Source organism: Fulmarus glacialis, unplaced genomic scaffold (assembly GCF_000690835.1).
Source record: "Fulmarus glacialis isolate BGI_N327 unplaced genomic scaffold, ASM69083v1 scaffold15652, whole genome shotgun sequence".
In the NCBI taxonomy this organism is placed as follows: Eukaryota; Metazoa; Chordata; class Aves; order Procellariiformes; family Procellariidae; genus Fulmarus; species Fulmarus glacialis.
The window spans coordinates 1-25,842 of record NW_009197318.1 but is presented as its reverse complement, the minus strand read 5'-3'; the positions used below and the strand labels follow the sequence as shown (position 1 = coordinate 25,842).

Below are 25,842 nucleotides of genomic sequence, written 5' to 3'. Positions count from 1 at the left end.
TCAGCAGAAATGCAGCTAGATGAAATGTGTTCAGTTGAAATTAGTAATTAAATGACTGAGATTGTTTTTTTAATAGAAGTTAGTGAAAGTATTAATTGCAAATAATTTTTATGTTGTCCAGCTAGTTTTGTAATAATTTCTGTAGTTAGATGCATGTACAGGTTTGAATTGATGGAAAAACTGTAACAAAAGTTTAATTTACCAAATCTTTACCAAGTCATTCTCCCTACATTTATTTTCTTCTTGTTTGGTTGACTCAGTTGCTTTCTTTTCCTCTAGCAGGAAGACCAGGAAAGTTGTGGTTCCAGTTCAACAAACCGCAGTACCACGGAAAGCATGAAATCAGCAGTAAAACCACGACGAGTTCAGCAATCTGCTTGTCCTGACCCCGATTTACCTCCAGGTAATCCATAATTTCAGAAGCTGGATTGTATTTGAGTGATAGAAAATACCTAAATTTCATTCAAGTGGCCACAATGTCTAAGTTAGACTATTATAACTCTTTCCACCTACAAATCATGTAAAGGTAAGTGAAATACTTGAACATTATAAAATAGAACCAAATTGCAATAAAACATAGTTAATCCTTATCTCTTTCCTTCCATTTTGTTGAATCCTTAAATTTACAGAATTCATTTGTAGTCCAAGATAGATTAGCATGAGAAACATCCTATAGGGGTAGTGTATTAGATTTTATCCTCTGCTGCTCTGTTTCTCCTGTTTCAGATCACTGTTTTCTACTGCTCATTAACTCCTCAGTGGTTCACATTAAGTTCTTTTCTTGTATGTTTTCAGACATTTTGTTTTCAGATTCTTATAATAGTTTTAAAGGTAAGGTTTTCTCTTTATGAGAGTAATAATTCTGAGAGATGTTACGTATTGAGTCCTGTATCTACTGGTAGAGATGTTCACCACTTTTTTCTTTTTTTTCTCCTCCCCCCCGCCCCCCCCGCCCCCCCCGACGTGGAATTCGGCTCGGTTGAACTTGGAGATATTTATATGATATAGAAATGCCTAAGGAACTATATATCTGATTACTGTTGCCTCTGAGTTTGCACAGAAATTTGGAGTATGAGGTGTTGTTTTGTGCAGAAAAATGAAATTGGAGAGTACTGGAATGAATTGCAATTCGCCTTCTTGGGGCATGTAATTCTAGATGTTAAAGACATGACAGTTTTGTGTTAGGCTTTTTTGCTGTCTTTTGTTAACAGAAAGTTTATACTTGCCTCGAATCAAAAGAGAACATTGAAATTTAGTGTGTGGAATATTATGTACTACAGAGTATCATCTTGCTTTGGAATGGGTACTTGAACCAGTTCTGGAGGCTCTCTTAAAGCTCTGAGATCCAATAAACTCTGGTGGCTTGGAACTGCAGGACTCTTGGCATCCATTGTGTCCTACCATGGACAGCGCTTCAGCTCTGGCAGTTCCTTGGCATTTGGTTCTTTGGGTCCCACCTGTGAACAACAGGAGTTAAAGGCTTGCCAAAGAATTGGATGATTGTATTGCCTTCAATGACAGTTTTGGGATTTTGGTTCCTCAAGTTTGTTTCTGTCAGTGTTATCTGCGGACCACCCAGAAGGATGTAGTCTTAGTGAAAGGCTGGAGGTCTGCTTATTGTAATGTTGACATCTGATGAAGTTAAAACATTTCGAAAGATGTGTTTCCACAGATCCAGATGCAACATGCGCATTGAAAATTGGTTTGCGTGTCATCTTTTATGAGTACATTTTAGTTCTTAATGATTAGGGTGGTCATACGAATTGCACATATTGTATTTGCAGTATTGTAGCAGATTATCAGATCTGGTACCTTCTTATATTACTATTTGATAGATTCTGTAGATGTACTTTGTGCTTCTGTGAAGCTGTAGGTCACTATCACCTCCTTCATTGTGATCACATTCCTTCTTCAACTGCGTAGAGTATGTTGGTAGTGAAGTCTAATAATTCAGAGAGCATTAGTGAAATCTTACCTTATTGAATGGACTGTAAGTTACTTTCCATGTGGTGTAGTTCTCTAAATACAGTTGGTCTTGGTTTTGGTTTTTGATGCATAAACAACACTGTTTAATATAGAGGTCCTATGTGGTAAACAGCCTCCACAAGGAGTAGAGGCCTCCTTATAGGAGGATTTTATTCTCTGTGGTACAGGATATGGCTTTGCTAAGCTTGAATTTGCACAGCCTGGATTTTAGTAAGATGTTGAGTCATCTGCTTATATTTGTGTTAATCTTTGGAGGATATAGGTATCATACTACTGTTGTAATTTGTTGAAAGATTTATTTGTCCTTTAGCTCTGCAGTGTTCTCGGAGATGGAGCTAGGCAGAGCTTAGCTAAAAGTGTAGCTTTGGTAACAATATAGCACTGCTGAGATGTTTAGATGTGACTGGTCGGATGATATCAATTCTGTTGAATCAATAGACCACTCTGTGGACTATAGTGCTACAATATTTTGGAGGGTTGGATCTGAAACTGCTTTCGTAGTTCTTCCTGCACAGTGCAGCCTGCTGGCTTCTGGAGAATTTAAAAAAAGCATACATCTGGATTTTGTGTTGTACCTCAGGAGAGAATTTACCCCTACAGATTTTCTAGTATTTTTAGTCACTTCATCATAGAATACCTGAATTTTAGTGGCAAAGATGGTCATAGTGTTATATTTAAAAATTACAGAAATAAGAAGCAACCCCCACCTGTTTTCTCCCACTTGTATTTAAAACAAAACCTTTTTTTTTTTCAAACTGTATTATACATGAACTTGCTAATGTTTTTATTACTTTTTTTTGAATAGTAAGAATTACAATTTAAATTCATTTTCTTAAAAGACTGATCCTCACTCATGAGAATCTGATTCTAGTATATTTGAACCTAAACTTAATTAGAAACCTGGTACCTGTATGGTACTTTTAACAACATACTGCACCACTAGTTTGGAAACGTCTTTGCAGAAGTGTGAAACAAAGTTTTTTATCAAATCCGGGACCCCTGTTTCATTTGGAAGATATAATTCTGCTCCTTCTTTTTATGCATTCAGGCAAAAAGACACACAGGCGAAAGTGTTGTTGCTCTTTTCCTGAATACTGCTGGAAACTATCAGTAGAACTGGCTTTTTGTTTGTTTATTTGTTTGTTTTGTTTGTTGCTATGATGCTGGATTTGTAATGTTTTTGTAGTTCACAGCAGGAAAATGTAAATTAGATTGACTTTGAAAGACCCTTGAAAGCAAAATATTGAAAAAACCTTGGACCTGTGGAGGGACAGCTTCATTTTCTTCAATGAAATTAGTAGCTTGCTTTAAAATAATAATTAAATTTACTAGTTAGGATCTTATAGTTGCTAGTTATATAGTCTGCAAAATATTTCTATGCTGAACTTAAGAATAGCAACTAAATGCTTTGTGCTGGCTTCTGTTTATATACAGGTCAGTTTACACCACTCTGGTGATGAATATGGGTCTCTTATGCCCCTTAATTATTGAAATAATACATCTGGATTTCTGAATTAATATAACCTAAAAATATGTTACCGTTTTAAGAAATCAGTGAGAAAATTCCTAAAAACAAGTTATTCCACATATTTTTCAGTAGTTTTTTTAGATTGATATCCTAAAAAGGTAATTTCAGACTATGTTAGAAATCTGACAGTACTAAGCTGTCAAAATTTTGACTTTCACTGCATTTCTGGATTTCCTGTTTCTGTAGATAATGGTCTAAAACATTTTCCAGATTTTGTTTTAATACAATTACAATCCTGTTAAGATGGCAGGAGATGTTGAAATGCTATTTCTGTCCTGCTGGAACTAGCTTTGCTCAAAGGGTGATGTATGCTCAAGAATAGTATACAATGAAGCAAGCTGAGTTATGATAAGAAATGTGATATGTGTTTTGCAGTTAAGATTTTAATAATGAAATACTTTTAAAACATAGAAATGTACCCGATCAGAATCAAAATATTCTGCTAATGGTAGCTGAAAGCATGTTTTGCATTTAATAAAAGAGGTGGTTGGCGGCTTTGAATGATGAAAAAGGAAAAACGTCTTATGTCAACTGTGTAAATTTGCAGTTGTGGAACTCAAGAAAATCACTTATGTAATGGTAAAACGTTCCATATACTGTACGGTGAAAAGTAATATTTGAGCATGAAAATGATGAATAGCTAGAAAAAGATGAGCAGAATGGAAGTAGCAACCTGAGTCTGCTCCTACTGATCTCACAATGTTTTGATGTTCATTTTAAGTTTTAGCTGAATTAAAATTGTTGATATAAATCAGTCTTATTTAATGCAAGTTTCGGAAAACTACTCCTGAAGACTGTGGATTTAAACCTGTATCATTAACTGGCTTTTTTTTCAACGTAGTTACCAAGCTAGACCTCTATAGCATGTATTATATGTATTTTTAGATAGAACATGAGTAATGTTATAAATTTTAAAACATAGAAATTTTAAGACTTGTTTTTTTTCCAGCACAAATGAGTTAGCTCCATAGTTACATTCAGTATACATAAAAGACATGAATATGGGTAGTATTTAATTTCTTTACCATATTGGTAAAATATGAGTGTTTACCACATACTGGGAATTCACAGATGAGATCATTTTTCCAATCACATTATGTCTGAAAAAATGTAAATGGATTTCTTCCCAACAGGCTTCGGTGCAGGTGCTTACTATTTGGGTTGTTGACAGAAACTGATTTTGTTATACCTCACAAGGGTCTTACCGAGCATGATGTGGATAGATTAGCTTTTATAATGAAAAAAAGTAGTAAGCGTATTAACGTTTAGTTAACTTTTAAAAATCTGGGTGAGGGTGCAAATAGGCGTAATATATGCATACTTGAAAAGTAACTTAGCAACTGGTGTTCACTTTTCCAACCTCTTTCCAAATATCTTTCAAGTAAAAAAGTCACTGTCATTAAAATTCTTTGTCTACAATAATCCAGAGTCTTCTGTTTTCTTAATTAGTTTGAAAGTTGATTCTTGCCACCAAAAATTAATCTCCTATGCTGTATTATATTCCTAGTACTTACAATTTTTTTTTTCTATAGTTCATTGCATTTCCAAGATGCCCATTGACTTAACTGCACTGAATGTTAAAGAGTTTTAAGTCCTGTGATTTTTTTGATAAATAAAGGACAATGATACTTGGTTTGTTTTAATTTTGATTTTAAAAAAGAATACAAGTTGGAAATAATGACTTCAGTAATTAATGAATTTGGCATCATGTTTTCCTTATAACTCCTAAGAATTTATTTTATTTTATAGGTTATGTTCAGAGTTTGATTAGGCGTGTTGTAAACAATGTCAACATTGTGATCAACAATCTCATATTAAAATATGTGGAGGATGATATTGTTCTCTCAGTTAATATCACTTCTGCAGAATGCTATACAGTGGATGAGTTTTGGGATCGAGCATTTATGGACATCTCTGGTGAGTAGACATTTTTTGGTTTTAGTTAGCACAGTGGAGGCACTCTTAAATTCATATAGAAATTTGCATGTCTAATAATAATGGCTCTTTATGTCAGAAGTAAGATACTTTCTGCTGTTTTCATTTCTTACCAGTTTTTCCCTTGTCCTTCATTTTGAAGAGCCAATTATAATAATATAGATTGAGTCTTAACGCATACTTGTATGATCACAGATAATTATACAACATGTTTTGTAGTCTTCTCTGATCATACTTGCCATCCTTCTGTGATTGCATTTCATTTTGTGCTTGCTGCTGTCAGTAAGTGCTTAGGCAATCTGTTTCTATTTTTGTGAATGAGCAGTAGCATCTTAAGGCATTCCATTGCAATGGTTTGTGATGATCTAAAAAGTCTCTAAACAGGCTGGCTAGAGAGGTAGTAAAACCTGCTGCACTGTAGTGAGCATGGCATACCAATTGCAAGACGTGCTTCGTTTCGCTTCACATTTGGAGCTTTTTTTTCCCTGAAACTTTTTGATTTTTATCTTGGTCTTCAGTACCTGAATGCCTCAGTCTTTGAATTACCAATGTTCACCTGTTCACCTTCTTACTGATATTTGGTAGAGGTGGAATTTGGGCACAGTAAGAGTATTTTAAGATCACACAGATGATCTCCGGTAGAATGGGGAATTTAATTAATGATTTCCTGACCACTGGACCCATTTCTTTGTTCTGGCTAAAATTATTACAAACTAATACGACCAAATTACAAAATATGTTTCATGTTAAGATCAGTATAATAGCTCTTACTTGCTTTGGAAGATTCAAAAGAAAACTTTGGGGAAAAATATGGAAGATTCTTTCTGGGAGAATAACGAGAATAATATTTATTGGTCTTATGCTTGCACGTGAAACAGTACTCTTATTTTATAAGCAGATCTAAGATACGCTGGAGGGATGAAATTTGAATTGGATATAACTAATTTGTCCTCACTTTTTAAGTATTCAGTTGGAAAAGTCTGTGATATATTAAATTATTCTCTTTAGTCACATTAGCAAGTACTTTGCTGATGATTTAAATAATGACCACACAACTGTCTTGTATTGTTTTCTTCTAGATAACAACATGTATGCATAACTTATTTTTCTTATGCAATATATTTTTTTTTAACCTATATACTTCTTTTAAAAGCCACCGATTTGGTACTGAGAAAGATGATCAACTTTTCTGACTGCACAGTATGTCTCGATAAGAGAAATGCTAGTGGTAAAATTGAATTTTACCAGGAACCTCTGCTGTACAAATGTTCCTTCAGGACTCGCCTGCATTTTACTTATGATAACCTCAACTCCAAAATGCCATCTATTATTAAAGTAGGTATCCAAAATAATTTTTTTTTACTACTCAGCTGTGAAGGTTTGAGATTTTTAAAAATATACTTTGAAATGTAAAGTAAAATGAAAAGCTAATGCTGTTGCTTTTTGCTAAAGGGATTTTTTGATTGTGTTTTGTTCATTTAATGCAATTAGTCTATGTACAGTAACAGCACATAAGTAAGGAAGTAATGCTCTCTAATCTTTTCTCTTTTTCCTGAAGTTTTAAAAAAGAAAGCGTAATAATTGTAAGGAAAAAAAATGTCTGCAGATAATCTGTTAAAGAAAAAAAAAACCTGTAAGCTTTAAGGTGCTTGCAATAAGATGGAAAGGATTTTTTACTTATGTTATTATTTCAAATGTAGCTCAAACTCTTATAAATAAGAAGAAACTTCAGTGTATTAACACTATGTAGTGAACCATGTGAAATGGATTAGCAAGCCAAGCTCAGTTCCTAGTGAGCAGGGGTGCAATATTACTCGACATCTGACACTAGGTGATATGTTTACATTTTGCAGTGCAGAAGCAAAATGCTGAGTTGGTGGAGAGACTAAACTACCTTTCACTCCTACTTTTTTTTTTTTCCCAGCTCTGAGTAGTTATACATGTAAGGTTTATCTTCCCTCCCTCCTTCTCTCAACGAATACCAGTGGTGCCCATTTAATTACTTGAGAACTCTTTTAAATTAAGACACAGACTTTATACCAGGCTTATTCCCAAGTGTCCTGGTTTCAGCTGGGATAGAGTTAAATTTTCTCCTAGTGCTGTGCTTTGGATTTGGTATGAGAAGAATGTTGATAACACACTGATGTTTTTGGTTGTTGCTAAGTACCCTGCTAGTCAAGGACTTTTCAGCTTCCCATGCTTTGCCAGGTGCACAAGAAGCTGGGAGGGAGCATAGCCAGGACAGCTGACCCAACTGGCCAACGGGGTATTCCATACCATGTGACGTTATGTTCATTATATAAACAGGGGGCATGATCCAGGAAGGGGCAATCGTTTTTTTGGGTGTCTGTCGTCACGTGGTGAGCAATTGCATTGTGCATCACTCATCTTGTATATTCTATCTTCCCCCCCCCTTCCTTTTCTGTTCTATTAAACTGTCTTTATCTCAATCCACAAATTTGACTTTTCTTTTTCCAGTTCTCTCCACTGTGGGGAGGGGGGAGTGAGCGAGCGGCTGTGTGGTGTTTGGCTACCTGCCGGGTTAAACCACAACACCAAGTTTTAATAAAAAATAATCTTCACGTGTGGTGTATGCACCACAAAATAGTCAATTTTAAGATAAATTTTGATGGGCATTTCTCAAGAATATAATTTAGAAGTGTCACTCTTTCAGTTGGGATACTGTGTTTGTTTGACTCATGATATGATTCAGGAAGTCCTAAGCTGTTGTGAACTTAAGGTTGGGAGTTAATTAGTAATCATGTCCAATTTGTCAAATGCCCCTATTTCTTGTATGTGCTGTACAGCTGTATGCCTTTGATTACTTCAGGCAAATTTGGAGATTTGTGGATATGGTAATGGCCATATGAGTATTTATCCAGATAAGAATTGTCACAAAATGCTGGCTACTTGCACACAAATGTCTGGTAGTACCTATGTTTACAGAAATTTCATTTTTTCATGTATGGCTCTTAATTAAATAATTAAATATATAAAGACTGTTTCTGCATATTAGAAAGAAAAGTTTTTCTTCTTTTTTTTTTTGTTCAGAGTAACTGGTAACAATTTTGGAAATTTGCTTATTTTGAGTTTCATAAACAAGAAGTTATATATTCAGTGATATTAGGACTTTTAACCACGTGCCTTATAACTTCAGAATCTATATGAACTCCAGTGATAATAAGGAATTATCATATCACTGTCTATAGTTTACCAGTTATGGTCTTTATGTTCTGTGGTGACAGTACAATTACTGCATATAGACAGTAAATCTTAATGGTAAAAAACCTGATTTTTAAATTAGCTGAATAGTTCTGTAAATTTTGGAGAAGTAATCTGTACCTAGCTGAAGTCCTATATGCCAATTTTGCAGAGCAAAAGTTTATGGCCAAATTACAAGTCTCTGACAGCATACTTTAATGGAAATGCTGTCAGAGTCTTCCATATAGTTTAAAATGATACTGTCGTTGTAAAAATGACGATTATTGTTATTGTTGTTATTATATTATTACTCACATTATTTAGTGGATGCTGGACTAAAATAAAACACATACTAGAATGCACTGAGGCGGTAGTAATTTAATTAAATTGTATTAAACTTTTCTGGTTATCTTTGTGGGTGGTCATTTATTGCCCCTGCCCTTTTTTAAGGCACATTTCTGTTTGTTCAAAGATGTCTTTTATCTTATTTTGTTTTCTATATACTCTGATTTTTTTTTTTGGTTATGTTGCATATAGTTTACTTTTTCACTTTTTCTTCTTTTTTAATTTGTTTATTCTTTTTTTCTCTTCTTTTTCCTTCAATCTTTAAACATAAAATACTGATTATGAAGATATTCAGAAATGTGCGCAATTAAATCAAAACATTTAGATATATGATGCTAGATTAATATTTAAGTGAATTAATAATTGTTTATTATGATCCAAAGAAGAATGGTCCAAAGATAATGATTTTTAAAATCTTAAATATTTTCTAGTATTTCACCACCGTACCATTATGCAACAATTAGATCTACAAATCTGTTGACCCTCACAAATTTTATGTTTGATAATTTTCTGATTTGTTGTATGCATGGAGATTGTGTGCTGTGGATCATCAGGATGCAGTTTTTTTAAAAAGACTGTCTTTAAAATGTTTAACTATTGAATGGAAATAGCTGTGTTTTCTTGCAATTGAAGTAAAAGGAGCTGTTATCAGTAAATATAACTACTTCATTGATGGAATTAATTCAAGGATGCTTAAAGCTTTTTAGAAGTTTCTGCTGCAAATAAAATTACTGTAGCTTCAGTGCGTCTGAAGGGTAGATTACTAAATGCCAGCACCTTGTGGTCTGGTGGTTTGTTTCCCAGCTGAAGACAAAAGCCAGCAGCACTCAATCTTTCTTTCCAAATCTGTGAGATCTTTATAAATGAAACTTTCATACTCTGTGTTGTTCACTTGGTAAAGCACATCTGTTTTTCAGTCTTGAGTGGAAGTTTCCAAGACTTCCATGTTTGTCATAGCATATGCTCTTTTGGTTTCTTTGTAGGGACTAGAGTATTTTTATAACCTGTATAATTTTGACTACTATGTCTATTGCAAAGTTTTCGCCAAACTAATTAATGAGTTTAATTTGAGACTTCTCAAAGGAGGACAGTTCTTAAGTATCTGAATATGTATTTTTATGCTTTTAAATTGGGAACACTAAGCTCCTATTTTTAATTTTAGAATGAAAATAGTGTACGTGGGGGAGGCGGCAAAACACACATAGAATGATTAGAGTTTTAAACTTTTTGTTGCTTTTCTTGTTGAAATCATCATGGGATGAGACAACCATGAGACAGATGAGCTGACTTGCACTGGGGATGTCAGTCTTGCCTTCCCTATTTGGAGCAGCACTGACATTTGTCTGACCTGTCAGTCATCTAAGTCAACTCACTATGTTAACAGAAAGCTAACTGGACAAGAAGAAATAAATAGTTTTGCACTGGTTTTAGTGAGATAAGTCAACTTACTGAGGGACAGATGAGTTCCACTGGCAGTGTAAGAGCAGGATCACGATGGGAGGGTAGTACCCTACAAGAAGTCCAGGAGTGTAATATAATTTCAATTAAGCCACTGTAAAATTATGTTCATTGCTTACAGTGCTACCTCGTGTTCCTGTCCTCCACTATGACATATGCCCCTTGAGTGACTTTTAAAAAGGCTTCTGGCAAAATAATCTTTTTTTTTCTTCCAAATCTTAAGACAGTTATTCATTCCTTATCCTTCCTGTTGTTCATCTGCACAGAAAAGATCTATTATTGACAACTTTTAATCAAGCAATTGAAGGATTAATTTTTAACTTCCAAAATGAATCTTAGGATTTTACATGCTGTTTTCTTTTGGAGAATTTTAAATAATAGCAGAATTCTGATACCTAAAATCTTTCCTCTAGTCTATATAAATGGGTCATACTATGTTGTCACTACTCCTGTATAACTAAGGCTGTGGCTTCATTAATTTACTCTCATAAATTTATTAGTGAAGTCTTATTAGTATATTAGCGTATTTTTATGCAAATATTTATTTTACTACTGTGTTTTTACCTGCCCATGGATGTGCACTACTGTTTACGAAGTCATTTTTCATGTTTCTTGAATTGGATTGCATTAAGGCCAATGCTGATGTGCAGTTAATTTCCATTTCCATTACTTTCACCCACAATATTTAGAAGCAGGACCTGGAGCTAGAAATATGTGTAATGTTACAGACAGTAATTTTATTACAATAATTTTATTTTATGCTGCTCTTATTTTAATGAAAGGTAGCTTTCTTATCAAGTCTGGTTTTGTCTTTGCATGATTGCATACTCAAAATATTCTGAAGTATTGAATAAAATAGCTAAAATATTTAAAGAAGGATAAATTTTCATCCTAGTAATTACAGTCTTTGCAAAGCTTGCTTTCATTTGGAAGAAACTGCTTAATTGCATGTTTGAACTGGAATATCTAGAGAAGCCGGTTTTCAGCACTTCAGTTGGAATGAATCCTTTTTCTCCCCGTTACTTGTCCACTTGCAACAATGTTGGGAGTGGGAAAGAATCAAAGTGAAGGACCTTGTATATTAAAACCAGTATATCTAGGTTTTCTTTAGCATGCAGAGATTTTTATGAAACTCTATAATGAAAATAAAAGTTTAATCAGATGCACTTATGTGACTTACGTTTTAGAAATTTCTTCAGTTAAAAAAAGAAATACATTACATTTGACTTTTCAACGTGAAGATCTCTTGTGTAGCAACCCAAAGAGTGTATGTTTCTGACAGTCATTGTTTGCAGCCCTTTGCCTAGTGTTGTATTGCAGCTTTTGTTTTTAGAAATTAGAATGCACATACAAAATGAATATGGAGTTATATGGTTTAAAAGTTGGCTTTAATGATGACAGAGCTTTGTTATTATTTGCTTTTGTTCTCTATCTCTATGTTATAGATTCACACGTTAGTTGAAAGTTTGAAACTTTCAATCTCTGATCAGCAGCTTCCTATGTTTATACGTATAATGCAACTTGGGATTGCTCTTTATTATGGAGAAATAGGCAACTTCAAAGATGGGGAAAGTGAAGATTTGATCTCCCACACTAAAGATATGCTGGGAAATACCACAGGTAAATACAAGTTTTACCTTTTAAAAAGAAATCTTAAAAACATTTAATTTTGTTGCTTTTTACAAATATAAATGGCCAAGGCTAGTCATTGCAAAGTATCTTGGCAGTCTGCAATTTGTTAGAGGCAGTTCACTGTGCTGGGTAAGTATGCAGTGCTCTAACATCTTTTTCATGTTTTGTTCTGAAAAGTATTCTGATGGTCCTGACTAAACTGAGGTTAAACTTTATCTAAAAAGACCGTTTTAGGAGTTGTGACACAGTAGGGTACTTTGGATTTATCTGTCGCTATATCGTGCAACTAGGCACCTTAGGCAACTTTGACTTTTCTCTTTTATTTAGTTCAAATGTGGCTGCTGCCTGTTTCAAAGTGACGTGTTTTTCCATCTTTCTTTGAAACTTGTTACTGAGAATAGATATATCAGCATTTGTTCTAAACAGCAAAGTATTACTTTGCACTGTGTTTTCAGTAGTTCTGTCCTTTTACATTGACTAGTCTCCTATGCTTTTTATTTTCTTATAACATGTATTCCCTCCTCTATATGATCTTTCATGGTAACTTGTTGTGACATGGTCTTTTGAGGAGCATTGCACTGATGAGGGGTGAATTCTCTTTACCGCTCTGTGATGGCTTCCCATCTGCTGCTTCCCAAACATTGCTAGGGTTACAACAGTGATGCATTTTGAGCTGTGAACCCTTCACTGCAGCCTCAATTTTATGTGGCTTTGCTAGGAGCTACCAACTTTGCTACTGTTTTTTTTTTTTTTTCCCCCTAGTTGTATCACGTTACGTATTTGAGTGTTGAGGTTTTATGTTAGGTGAATTGTTAGTATTTTGCAGCAATGTAAGAAAGCCATATAGGTGCTTAGTTTATATTAAAATCTAAGGGAAATAAAATTTCTAAGTAGACATTAGAACTTAAATACTTTCCTGTTTATTCACTTCTGTGTAAAATACAAACACAGAACATTGAAGAGTCAAGCAGTCATATTGCCTTACATCATACTACCTTTTTTAGTAATTTAATCAGGAATGTCATGATCTTGAACATCCAAACTTGAATCTGATGTTTTTGTAATGTATGAGGCACTAAACAAAAGAGAAGAGGGAGGACGGATTGTCATTCTGAATTCTGAATTTTCTTGGTTTTATGCTTTTGTAGAGCAGAAGTTAATTTACTTGTCAAAACAGGGAACTTATTTAGAGGTTTGTGTTTTAATTTTAATCTCCTCAAGACATAAGTGTTTTATATCTTTCCAAGGTTGAATTTGGATCTGGGGGAGTAGGAAGAGGTATTTACCACACAGCCAAGAGCATGATAACTTTTAGAAAATTCTTGGAATTATATGTGAAGGTGATGCAGCACTCTTAAGCTATGCTTATGTTTATAGTATTACAACAGTTTGAAACTTTGTGTAAACTATTAAATTAAATAATTTTGTTCTGTTTAAGAAATACGCAATTTTAATTTACATAAGAAGTTTGTAATTTTTTTTTGTGATCCTGTGTTGCTGTCTTTTCTGGTTTCAGAGAAATAAATACACTCTTGAAAAAATGACAGCAGTGGAAATTTTTTTGCCAAAATATAGCCTTCAGTGTTGGTTGGCACAGATAACCGTTTCACTGTCATGCCAGATGTAGAGTTCTCTGTCATGCCCTTGCTATGTGGAATTGAGCAAATAAATAAGATGTCTGTAAACAGTTCTCCTGTATTTTCTGTAAAGCTCAAATAGTTTTCTGCACTAGAAACTATTTGCCTTACAAGAAATGTGGAGTTTGTTACAAAAGACATATGATTAGAAGTACTTAATTAATATTCTGAAAATATTAACTTAATTTTCTCCTGAGACTTAAAAAGCATACAGTTTTTAGAAAAATCATTAGCGTGCATTTTAAGAACTCCTTGCATCTCACCAGTGTTTTAATTGTACTATTTGCAGGAGAAAGGGTGAAGAACTTTTCTATGAAGAGTTGCATTACCATTGCTTTCAGACAGAGGGTTGTCTTTGTACCATGAATATTTTTCTTTCGTTCACATCAAAGTTCACCCAAATTTGGCCAAGTTTTCATGCCGTAGAGAATTATGATGTATTTAGAGTTGCTTGAGCTTTGTAGCTGGAGTTCTGGAGCTACTAAGGCAAGTAGGACCATTTGAGTATAGGAAAGACATTGAAAAAATAGAGAAATCATATGAGTCAATATGAGAACAGCTGGGACTGGTAGGCAGTGAGTTTCAGATGAAAAGATCTAAGGATTGGAGACAAAGATTAGCTGGGTAATGAGAAGACTGAGATGAAGAGCTGTAACTGTGGAAGAGGATGGAAGCTGGATAGGAGAGGTATGTGGGTTTTGTTTGTTTGGCTTCTTTAGGTTAGGGTATGAGAAGGGTGGTGAAAGAGAAATATACTTTAAGCGAAGATTAAGGTTAAAAGGCATCTCAGTCTTTTCTGCATCTGGAAAGATATTTGAGATTCTTATGTCCAAATATGAGTAAAATCTTTGGCAATGCGTCTTTTGTCATCCTTATTTCTAATGTATGTCCTCAGGAAGGTTGAATTGTAATTGCTGTCTGTAAATCTCATTTGCATTCTTTTTTTGAACAACTGTGAATGTGACTGCCTAGTTTTTCATAAAATAGCCATCTAAAAAAAAAATTATGTCATGTAACTTCACACTGATGAACACAAGAATTGTCAGAAGGGTGAGAAATTACACTAAGGTTGCAATGACAAGAACTACCAAATCTGTAATTTCCTATGCAATTTTTGTTCAACTGTGCTGCTCAAACATTGTCATTGTGCTTAATTATATGATCATATCTATTTGACAGAACTATCTCCTTCAGAACACGAAACAGATGGCAATTGTTGGGTGGCCAAGCCAGAGCTGTAGAAACAGTTCTAGAAGTCCATTTCTATCTTTACTGCAAAATATTTTGCCACTTACAGGCTAAAAATGTTACCAACTCTTTTCCTTCATAGCATTTATGCATTGTTTCCTACATAAAAGTTTAGTATATATGTAGGCATGCATACACACGTGTGCACATGCACATACACACACATAAATAAAACTTTTAAATATCTAATGAATTTTTTACTCTCATTCAGTGCAGTTAAGCAGGAGTGCCAAATTGACATTAACCATATTACCCATACCATCAGTCTGTGAGTTTACTTTTTTTTTCTTCTGACTTCTTATTATATCTGTGTCTGAGAAGGGAAAAAACCCCACTTTCTTAGCACTTTCATGGTGCATTTGTCATCCAAATTTCCAACCACAGGTTTGAACTTTTTTGAGGAAACTTCGAATGTGCTACTATTTTCAGAAAAAAATATGTATTCAAGTACAATAATAAATGACACGTATTATCTGCTGAGCTATATTAGCCACATTTTTTTTCCAAGAGTAAAGCTTCATGAAATCCAAGACTAATTCCACTGGAATCGTGCCTGAATTCTTTATAGCTTAATAATGTACAAACCTCCTTTTTACATTATATTTTCATAACTCTTTGAAAGGGTTCTGAAGATTCATTAAACAGTTTAACCCAGTATTTATTAGTAAGCAGTCCCCACCCTTTCAATTTATAGAATTTACTGGGTTCAGTTATCACTAATTCTTAGTCTTTTGGATGGAACTTATTTTTATTATGTTGTTGTTGACATAATAAAATCAATCACCTATCCACGTCTAAGAATATTCCAGCAGCGGTTTGTTTGTTCTTGTATACCCAAACGTAAGACCAAGACCTTGAGATTTGGCAGCAGGGTAGCCTGTGTCATGAACATATATTTTGCTGCCTCAGTAAAGTCTGCTCAAATTCTGTTAAGCTGAAAGCATTCAAAATTCACAGGTAAAATTACAGGTCAGAAATACGGGTAGAAACTCACTTTAGTTTGGTATGTAAATTCGCTTAGTACTGTGTGCATACTGGACCATGCTCCTGCTTGGGCTGCACAGGGCTTTTGCTTCTGAGGGGTTGAGGGCTGCCTGAATTGTGGGCTTGGATGTCTGACTGTACTGGTGGTGCAAAGGAGGAAATGGATGTATTTCAGTGCAGAGAGACGCAAAAGTGAGAAGGGTTTGAACAAGAGCCTATGACAGAACCAGCAGTTGTAGTTGTAGCGGGCTGAGACTTGAGAATAAGCTTTTGATTTGTGGTGGAAAAAATTGGCTAATGTAACTAGAAATGAAAACGATTTCGGCATGAAAGAGGACAAGAAGCCAGGATGCAAGGGAGAGCTGGAATTTAGTTGGATGGGCTTGCTGAGGTTGATGATCTAAGGCTGAAATACTAGAGCTAAGTTAAGTAAAGAATGATCTGAGAGGTATGAAGAACAGAAAAAGCTCAAGTAGAGGAGGTCTGGCACTTGCTGGGCAAAGAAATACAAACAGAGCACTAGAAATGAAAAGTTGCATGCCTGAGGGAGGGGTGCAGGGCAGGCAGGCAGACAGCTGAGATGGGTCTGCACGATGATGTTAGGAGGTGCTGAGCAGGAAGCTTGGGACAGATGTGGGAAGCTGGAATCATGAGCAGTATGAGCTGCTGAGCTTCTGAGAGTGGTTTTAACAGTTCCTGGTGCTGCTTCCTCTGAGTGATTGCCTTGAGATTCTGTATTATGAAAGTTTTGATTCCCCCCCCCCTTTCATGATATGAAATCTATGGCAGATGTGATTCCAGCATATGAAGCATGTTTCCGAGGTGTAAAATGGCAATAATAACAGTACCTTTCCATCCCAAAGGAATATTGTGAAATTTTCTAATATTTGTAAAGCAAATCGTGATCTTTACTCTCAAAAAATTAAACGAAAATAAAGAAGGCCTTTGTGAATGCGAGTAGTTAACACTGTTACAACACTAAATTGAATAAAATGTTGTATAGATCCTATAAAACTCAAATTTTTAATGGGCTGAAGTGCTCCTTATTGAAAACTTGATGGTAAGAACAGTAGTGTGAGGAATTTTTTATGATACCAATGGAACAAAAAGCAGATCAAGAGAATGACTTTAATATATTGCCAGCTTTGGGCTGAATATGAGATTTGAGTTGACAGAGAAAACCAGGTGCAAATGATTTGTGACAGCAAGAAATTCTAGGTAAGCATTAGTTGTTGGAGAGTGAATTGACTCTGCAGTATTCTATTAGGATAAAAATGGGAGAGCTGAAATAGATTTATTTATCCATACTTGGCTGAGGAAAAGCAGCTGTGCACTGTGTTAAAGAGTTTGGGTAGAGGAGAGTTGTTCCTAAACAGTGGAGAAAATGATCCCCACTTTGACTGAAATGATGTCAGGATAAAAGGTTGTGTGTGCCAAATTACACTTTCCTGTATATTTTTCTTGTCCCTGCACTTTTTGTCTGTCTTCTCTTGAGGGTTAAAGAGATGGAGATATACATATGATCTTTGTACCAGGATACATAATATTATTTCAGCTCTTCATGTTTTCATCTGTTTTGTGGGTAAATGACCTGTGCAGTAAACCCCACAGTCTTTTTTTTTCCTTCCAGTCATCTAGCTCCATTATTGGAGCTTCTTCCTTGCCTATATACTTTGGTATCCTTCCGAGAAACAGTAGGTATACTTGCAATTCATATTTCAACAGACTGTAAAGGTGCAGCATATAGAGACAACTGCGGAACGCGGCTGGTGGGGTCAGTGCATTGTGCAGCTGTCTAACAGCCAGTGTGACAGTGAGTAACTTTGTTGTAGGCATCTATAATAGTGCATTGTAACTGGTTACTGAGATCCCATATACTGAGGATGGGTATCAAGCTTACTGTATGGAGATGGCCAGATTTCATTAATTTGGGATGCATGTTTAGGCACGTAGAATTGCTTACATCTCTTAACATCAGTTAAATGAGCAGCAGTTCAAATGAGTAGCAAATTAAAAAAATGAGTAAAGATTAAATCTTCCCAAATTGTAAAGTTCCTAAGTTGGGGAGATTAAATTTGTTTATATTAAATATTTTTATTGTTTTAGGAACTATAACCTTTTTGTGGAGAACTAGACTTTTATGAATGCTTTTTAAACATCTATTTTATGTTGTCTTGCCGTCTTCTTTTTTCTTGAAAAACATTAGTACTCATTAAGTAGAGACCCCAAAAAATCTGATGAAATCTTTGAAAGGCATGAGTCACAGGTTGACCTTTTGTTTTTACTTATTACATAAAACTTAAATATCAGGCCAGTTTTTCTGCTTCTGATTTTAAGAGTGGCTTAATGTAGATGGCAGAATGCAAGCAATTTTTTTAATGCATCCAGTGAGCAAAGTGTATTTCCAATTGATCTGCTTGAACTTGTATGCGGGATATGAAACAAAAACACTTTTTGGACTGGCATTGTCAGATGACTAACGCCTTCCTCTCCCTGTTGGGTATCTGCACTTACATACCACTTTGAGATTAGTTGTCCTTGTAATTTGTACCTCAGCCCAGAGCCACTTGCCCTTTTGTTGTGATGTTTCACATTAGTTAGTCTCCTTTGCCATGCAAATAGAAAATAGATCTCTTACCTCTTATCCTGGTTCTGGTGTTTTGAAATCACTGCCACTTGTTTTGTAGCTCACCCTTAACTAACTCATAGGTCTGCTCCTAATTTTATTGAGGTTGGGATATTGTTTAAATAATCAGAATTTTAAAATAATTGATTAGCAACCCCAACTACTATCATGGGGAGCACCTTAGAATAATTATTGGTGTTATTTCAGCACTTCAGGATTGTTGTGGCATCATTCTTTATTTGGAATTTTCTTAACTAATTTGGAAGGTGATTCATTCTCTCCTTCCTTATCCATCAATTCTTCACTGGGGTAGTTTCAATTTACAGTAAGACAAGACAAGTAGACTAGGAGTAGAAGCTTGGGGAAGTTTGTTTAAAAGATGGAGGTACATACTATGAAAAAGTGGATTCTCTAGAATTGAACTGGAAACTTTTGTATGTTACAGTCACATTCCATATCCAGTGGACTGTGCAACTCGGCAGTAAAAGGGAGTTACGATTTCTTCCCTTGATTTATGTTTGTCTGTAAGGTGGGAGCATATTCTGGTCTAGTAGGATCCAGAGGTTTGAGTTTAAGGAAGATGATATTCTCGATGCAGAAAGAAGAAGAAATCTTTAAGTCTTACTGTTTTGCAGTACTGATTCCTGGCTACCTGAATCACCGTAGTGGGTTGTCTTGTACAAAATAAGTGTGATACCTCTTAAAAGTACTGTCACTTGAGTGTGCGACTTTGTTGTAATATTGTATTCATGCTACAATTATGATGGCATCAGATTTTCAACTAGAAAGTGTTGGGGGTACATTTGCTTTTAAAAGGAGATGTGGAATACCTTTCAGACTAGAGTTTGGTACGTAGGATTTTAGTTTCTGCTAGTGTTGGTATCATTTCCAGTTTTGTGCAATCACCTTCATCAATATTGCTGTGCTAGTGTAATGCATGTGAAATAGATCATGAGCCACTGTTTTTTAATATGTACTGTGAAATAAAACTAGTTAAACATAAAAAATTTAAGCTACTAGCATAGTAAATATTATGAGTTATCTTGTGGCAGTCAATTTATTGTCTTTCTATGGTATAGATCCAAAATGAACATCCAAAATGAACTGAATAAAATTCAGTTGGGCAACACAGCCATGGAATAGTATAAATATATTGGGCGGAACTCTTAAAACCATTGAACTTGTTTTTTTTTTCCTGTATGTTAGTAATTTCTGTACATTCCTTATATAATAAATACATGCAAAGGAAAGTGATACAGAAAATATTTATTACTTTGAAAGCATGTGTGTTATTACATTTGAGGTTCTCCAAGGACAGTTCATGCTGCAAGGATGAATTTAAGGGCTATTGCATTCTCAAGGTCAGCACCAAAACTGTTGTTATCAGCCAGATAACTTTTGTTCCTTGCAAATCTCTCCTTTTTTTAACATGATTTATTCCGTAAGTTTTGTATTCATAATTAATGTCGTCTTAGATGTGACTTTGCAGTAGCTTCTTTAGCTTATAGCAGGTAAAATATGGATGAGGAAATGAATTTTAATATCTACATTATTTGGTGATAAAAGAATGAACATCTAAGCTGTGTTCTTGAAGTACTTACCAAGTTTCATTTATGCAGTTTCATGGTTGATTCAATCAGATGAAAATTTATGTTATTGCCAGCAGGGATGGTGATGCATTCCCTCCCTCTTCCCCTAGTGCCAGCACTTGTATTTATGTAGCCACAGGCTAAACTGGATCAGCCTTACCTGGCTGAAAACTAATACAGGAAGAAAAGTAAATAAATACGAAGAGAGTAATTTTCTACTGGGTTAGTTCCAGACTTATGGTGAGAGATACCAGTTTCCAGACTCTTAGAGATAAGTATCTCAAACCCTTTAAAAGAAAGGATAGTGGATTTCTGAAGATTAAACTTGATTTGAACATGGAAACAGTGAGATGCAGTTACACTGCAATCTTGTAATTTATATAAAATGTGTTTCTTAACTGGAATCACTGCCCTACACTATGAAGCAAGATTGTTCCAGTGTGATCTCAGCTATGGCTAGCTAGCAAGAGTGGATTTAGAAACATGATGAGTAGGAGCATTTTGTCCTTTAACAAACTCATGTATGTAAAACATAGGGGTTTTATCATTGTATTTCACTATCCTATATGTTTGCAGTTGATGCAGTGGTTAGCATAGTTAATTAAAACTAAAGAGGCTTTGTGTTTCCAAAGTACATACTCCCCTTCATGCATTACTTGTTATAAAGGAATTTACATTATATTTATGCTTTGAAGTGTTTAGAGGATGTTGTGGGTTGCACTAGGCTGATGTGCATTTGTTCCAAAGTTTGACTGTTGATTACATAATGGTTGTAGTAGTTATAATTTAGTGATAGAAGATAGGTGTATCTTCCTCTCTTTTTCTATCTTCTGTCTCACAGTGTGTAGATACCACCATTTTCGTCTAGCTGCTGTTCTGTCTTATTTTAATGGCTTCCAAAATATTCATAAGTATTATAAACCAAACTATTATTTGGCATCTTTTACTGTTGTCTCTCTGTGTACACATACTGCAGCAAAGAGGTATGCTAAATGATGGCTGAATTTTATGGCTATGTAGACCAAATGTTATGCATGACCCAGGTCCTACACCTCCAGATTTTCTTCTCTTTTGGCAGATCTTCCACCATTTTTTCTGTGCTTGCCAAAACAGTCTAGGCTAAGCTACTCGAGTCATGCTCCATATCAATTGTTTTTCCTTCTGCATCTGACAGTTCTGTCTCTTGGCCATTTCCAAGACTTTATGTGCACTTCTTCTGTATTTCCTGTGTTTCAAGATTTACATTTGGATTGAAATCTGATGTCTGACACTGTTTTGTAAAGAGAGCAGGAAGGAAGCTTGCATTGCCCTTGTGGGAGGAGGTGTCCTTGCCTCCAAGCATGTGCAGAGAATTCTCAGGAGTGGTTTTTTTATGCTTTCTCCTGTCGCGCGAGTGTATAAATAATTAGACTAAAAGACTAATTACACTGAAGACTAAAAGCCCTAAAACTTGTAAGAGTGGGTCCTCTGAGTTTAAAAATAAGTAAATAGAAATGGAATATGCCTATTTGCATTCTCAGTTAAATAATACATTCAATATTGTTCCCCTGTGGGAACAGTTCTGCATCCTGTACTACCTATGGTAATTCTGAATCAGTTAATACTCCCTCAGGAGTCCCATAAGAGTGGTGATGAAGCCAGGTAGGCTAAGCTAATTGTGCTGTTTGTACATGCACAGTGTTACCCATATGGATCATGAATCTTAGACTTGTATTTTTGGGGAAATCCTTGTTTTGTTCTGTATGCTATTGCTAATATTTTTTTCACACAAGACCAACATTCGGTTTTTTGACTCACAGGTGGCATACCAGCTTTTCTGAGTGTAGATAAACCTGTATCTTTGAATACTTGAAAAGCTGACTTTTAAACAAAGGAGGTTTTCAACCTTAATTTTTGGATCTGTGTTGTGTTTACATTTTCCTTATTATGGCTTTTGCAATTTTTTAAAAATGGGGGTTATGTTTCCCCTTTTCCAGTCAGTGGGAACTTTACCGGGAGTCCTAGATACTGTCCTAGATAAATTTCATATACTGTAATTTTGAATATAATAAATTAATTTTTAAGCATGGTTGATTTGAAATTTCACTTAGTTTTTGTTTTAAAAGGCACAGAAGATGAAACAAGCTCAGTAATGCAATATCCAACACAGTATATTAATCAAGATCCTTATACGCATCAAGACGATGACCAGCAACAAGGATGGGTTTCTTGGGCTTGGTCTTTTGTTCCTGCTATTGTGAGTTACGATGATGAAGAGAATGATTCTAGTGGAATGGATGATGGAACGGCGCTACATCAGCAGAAATCTCAATCCCTCAAGGATCCTATTATTTCAATTGGGTTTTACTGTACAAAGGCAACAGTGACTTTTAAGGTAAGTATTTCTCTGTGTCATATAGAATTTATTTGGCGTGTTGAGGAGGTGTGTGAAGATTATCTGAGTGCTTGTCTACTGTTTGATTCGAGACAGGGAATATTACATTAACGAATAACAAAAAATGTAAATGTTCAAAGTTCCTCTCGCATCATAATGTGTTGTTAATTGCAATGTGAGGTGGTTTTGCTGTTTGACGTAGAATTTGAGTACGAACATTTTAATTTTAAAGGGAAACCACTTGATTTACTTAGATTAATATGTTTTGATGGGAGAAAAAGCTTAAAAGGCTTTCTGTGTATGTTTATTGCAGTGTTCTAGCCATTTAATGTTTATATAAATACACTTCTTTATAAAAAAGCTTTAGCTTCATATAGTTTATGAATTGGAGGAGTGTTTTCTTTTTTTTAAACTATAATATGTGCAAATATGAATTTAAATTGATAATGTTGAAATTATTTTCCATGGGTTGGAATTGAATTAAAGAAACAAAGGATAAGTTACACATACACTCTGAGCTATACACTATGTATGTGGAGAAAGATTTGAGTATTTTCTGTAAACAAATCTCAAAATAGTTGCTGGGCTTCTCTCTGTTTCTTTTGTAAGCTTGCAGAAGGGCATATGGAGAGTATGAATAAGATATTGAGAAGTACTGACAAATTAAAAATTAAGGTTCTGAATTAGCGAAATATTTTTTACACATGCCAAACTATATGCAAGCAATTCTATGTGCATAACTATAATAGAAAGTGGCTCTTGGTTTTACAATTAAACATCTGTTAAATCAAGGGCAGAACTCCTCAGAACAGGAAATAATACTATTTCTATGAGCAGCAGAATAACTAAAGTTGATTTTTATGACTTTGAGCCTTTCAGATGAACTGCAGTACTTTCATAACCCTCATATAATGTTTATGTGCCTGATTATACACTCAATACCATCAGTAGCTCCCTATCCCTTTTCTGCCCGTTTGGCTTGTCATCTGTGCACAAGAGAGTGTTTTGAGTGGCTTCATGGCTACTTTCTCTTAGCTATTTTTGTTTGGTGGCATAGCAGAGCATTTAGCTGCTCAGCTACTGTCAGAAAGGATGAGACAAGTGACTTTGGGAGCTGCAGGCATTCTGTGGGGAGGTTGATGTTTTAAGCCTTCCGTCTCCTGGCAAATTTGATTGCAAAATCTGAGGACATAAAGCATCAACAGACATTCAGTCATGTTCTTTTGTGTCAATCTGCTTCAGCCTTCACTTAAAAAAAAAAAAACGGGCCAAAAATAAATAGTGGAAAATCTTTTCTTCTTCCTTAAATTATATCCCTGGGGCACCACTTAAAAAACCTGAACAACCAACCAAAACTCAAATTTCTCATTTATCATGGCTCAGCATCTTCTTTATTTTGCGTTTTGTCATACTTTACTCTTTCCTCACATGAGAAAACTCATTAAAAATAATATGAACTTCTTTTTTGAACAAGATTTGCTGGACTGGGCTGTGCTAACGTTTCATTGGGAACCTTACGCGTTTTATGCTAGGAATGATGAAAAACTACTTAAAATGTAACATCTTACATTCTATAAATTTTAAATGTGAAGTGATGTATGATACTAATATGGTGACAGTTAGGAAGAAAACAGAATTCATTGTTCTGCTTGCCTGCAAAGAATGTATGGAATTAATTTGTGGTTCATATTTTGGTTAAAAAATAAGGTCAAGTTTCTGTATTAGCATTCTGAACAGTTGATATCATTCCAGCTAAAAATCATGCCAAATTAAATGTAGCATTTTCTAATAATGGTGAAAATGATTCTTGTAATGTCTGAGTTCTTTTAATCAATTAATTGCTTTTCCTCTACAATAATTGCACACAGCTGAAGGGTGATCAGTGATTTTTTTTAATCCAATTTTCTTGGACATTTGGATTACAAAATTTTGATTTGAAACAACATCCATGTGTATCCACTCTTGAAAATAATCAGAGCTTGTGGATATTTTTATATAAAAAATAGAATTTGAACTATTTAAGCTGCTCAATATAAACAAACTTAAGTAATTTTTTTAATGGAAAACATAACACCTTCGTTATTTTGTGCCTCTCTTCTTTTTCTTAGCTGCAGGTTATATGCTTTTTAACCTGAGTGTATGTGGTTTACCACTTTAAATTTTTATATTGAAATCATGCAAGAAATATAAATGCATGTTTCTTTCAATTGCCATGACAAGAAACAAAAATGAGTAGGGTTGTAATCAAAATGTTTCCTTAATATTATCATGCTGTTTAATTATTTGCTGGGAAGAATAAGTAATGTATTTATGGATTTTTACAGCAATTTATAAGCCAATTTGATACTATGTTGATAATGCAACCATGTATCTGTTTCATCTTTTCACATAGCTTCTCTTCAGATAAACAAACTAAAAATACTGTAGTGGTTTTAAAACTTTCTGTTATGGCATACTTCAACCAGAAGTTGAATATGAGAAGTTCTAATATGGATAATGCGTTACAGCTGTTTAACTGCACCTGTTTTCTCCTTGTTAATAAATTTGAGCCCATAATTTAATTTGTCTTCATCAGTTCTGTATATTAATGACATTACTCCTCTTTAATACTAATATTGACTTATATAAGGTGTTTATCCTATTGTTTCATAGCTCACTGAAATGCAAGCTGAAAGTAGTTATTACAGCCCTCAGAAAGTAAAATCCAAGGAAGTTATATGCTGGGAACAAGAAGGAACCACAGTTGAGGTAATTTTCCATTGACAGGGTTTTTTTGATTCATTATAAATACTGTAGTAAATAGTTACTAATAAAATATTTTGAAATTATTTCATTACTGATTGTTTATATTCTGCTATATTATATGTATTTATTGTAATAATCACGTAGATAGAAATTCTCTAAATTTCTAGTGCTATAGTGATCAGACTCTAAAGTAATCCCTTCCTTCAAAGTGCACTGTTTGATTAACTTGCTATTTATTAAAGCTGTAAATACATAAACCTAAACGTATTTTGGTTCACTTTGCTCCATCTTTTCTATTTCTTATGGAGTAGAATTCTTCAAAATACCACTTTTTTTTTCCTCACTAGGTCCTTATGAAAGGTGAACTTTTCTTTGATTGCCAGATAGGTTTTGTTGGTTGCCAGGCTATGTGCCTTAAAGGAATTATGGGAATTAAAGACTTTGAAGAGAACATGAATAGGAGTGATGAAGTAAGTATATTGAAATATCAGTTGACTTGCTGAACAAGCAATTCTGGTATGCTTTAGAATCATCATAGAATCATCGAATAGTTT

At 34.6% G+C, this 25,842-nt stretch overlaps 1 protein-coding gene across 1 annotated transcript; it reads left to right on the top strand.

Annotated features, from left to right (window-relative positions):
* Positions 1-279: 279 nt before the first annotated feature.
* Positions 280-25,758, top strand: LOC104072899 (vacuolar protein sorting-associated protein 13B-like; the record flags this gene model as incomplete). The annotated part of the gene is made up of 7 exons (XM_009572505.1): positions 280-403; positions 5,264-5,431; positions 6,603-6,784; positions 11,899-12,073; positions 22,275-22,543; positions 25,196-25,291; positions 25,636-25,758. Coding segments are annotated over 7 exons (1,137 nt in total), but the record flags the coding sequence as incomplete, so codon positions are not given.
* Between the last annotated feature and the right edge of the window lie 84 nt (positions 25,759-25,842).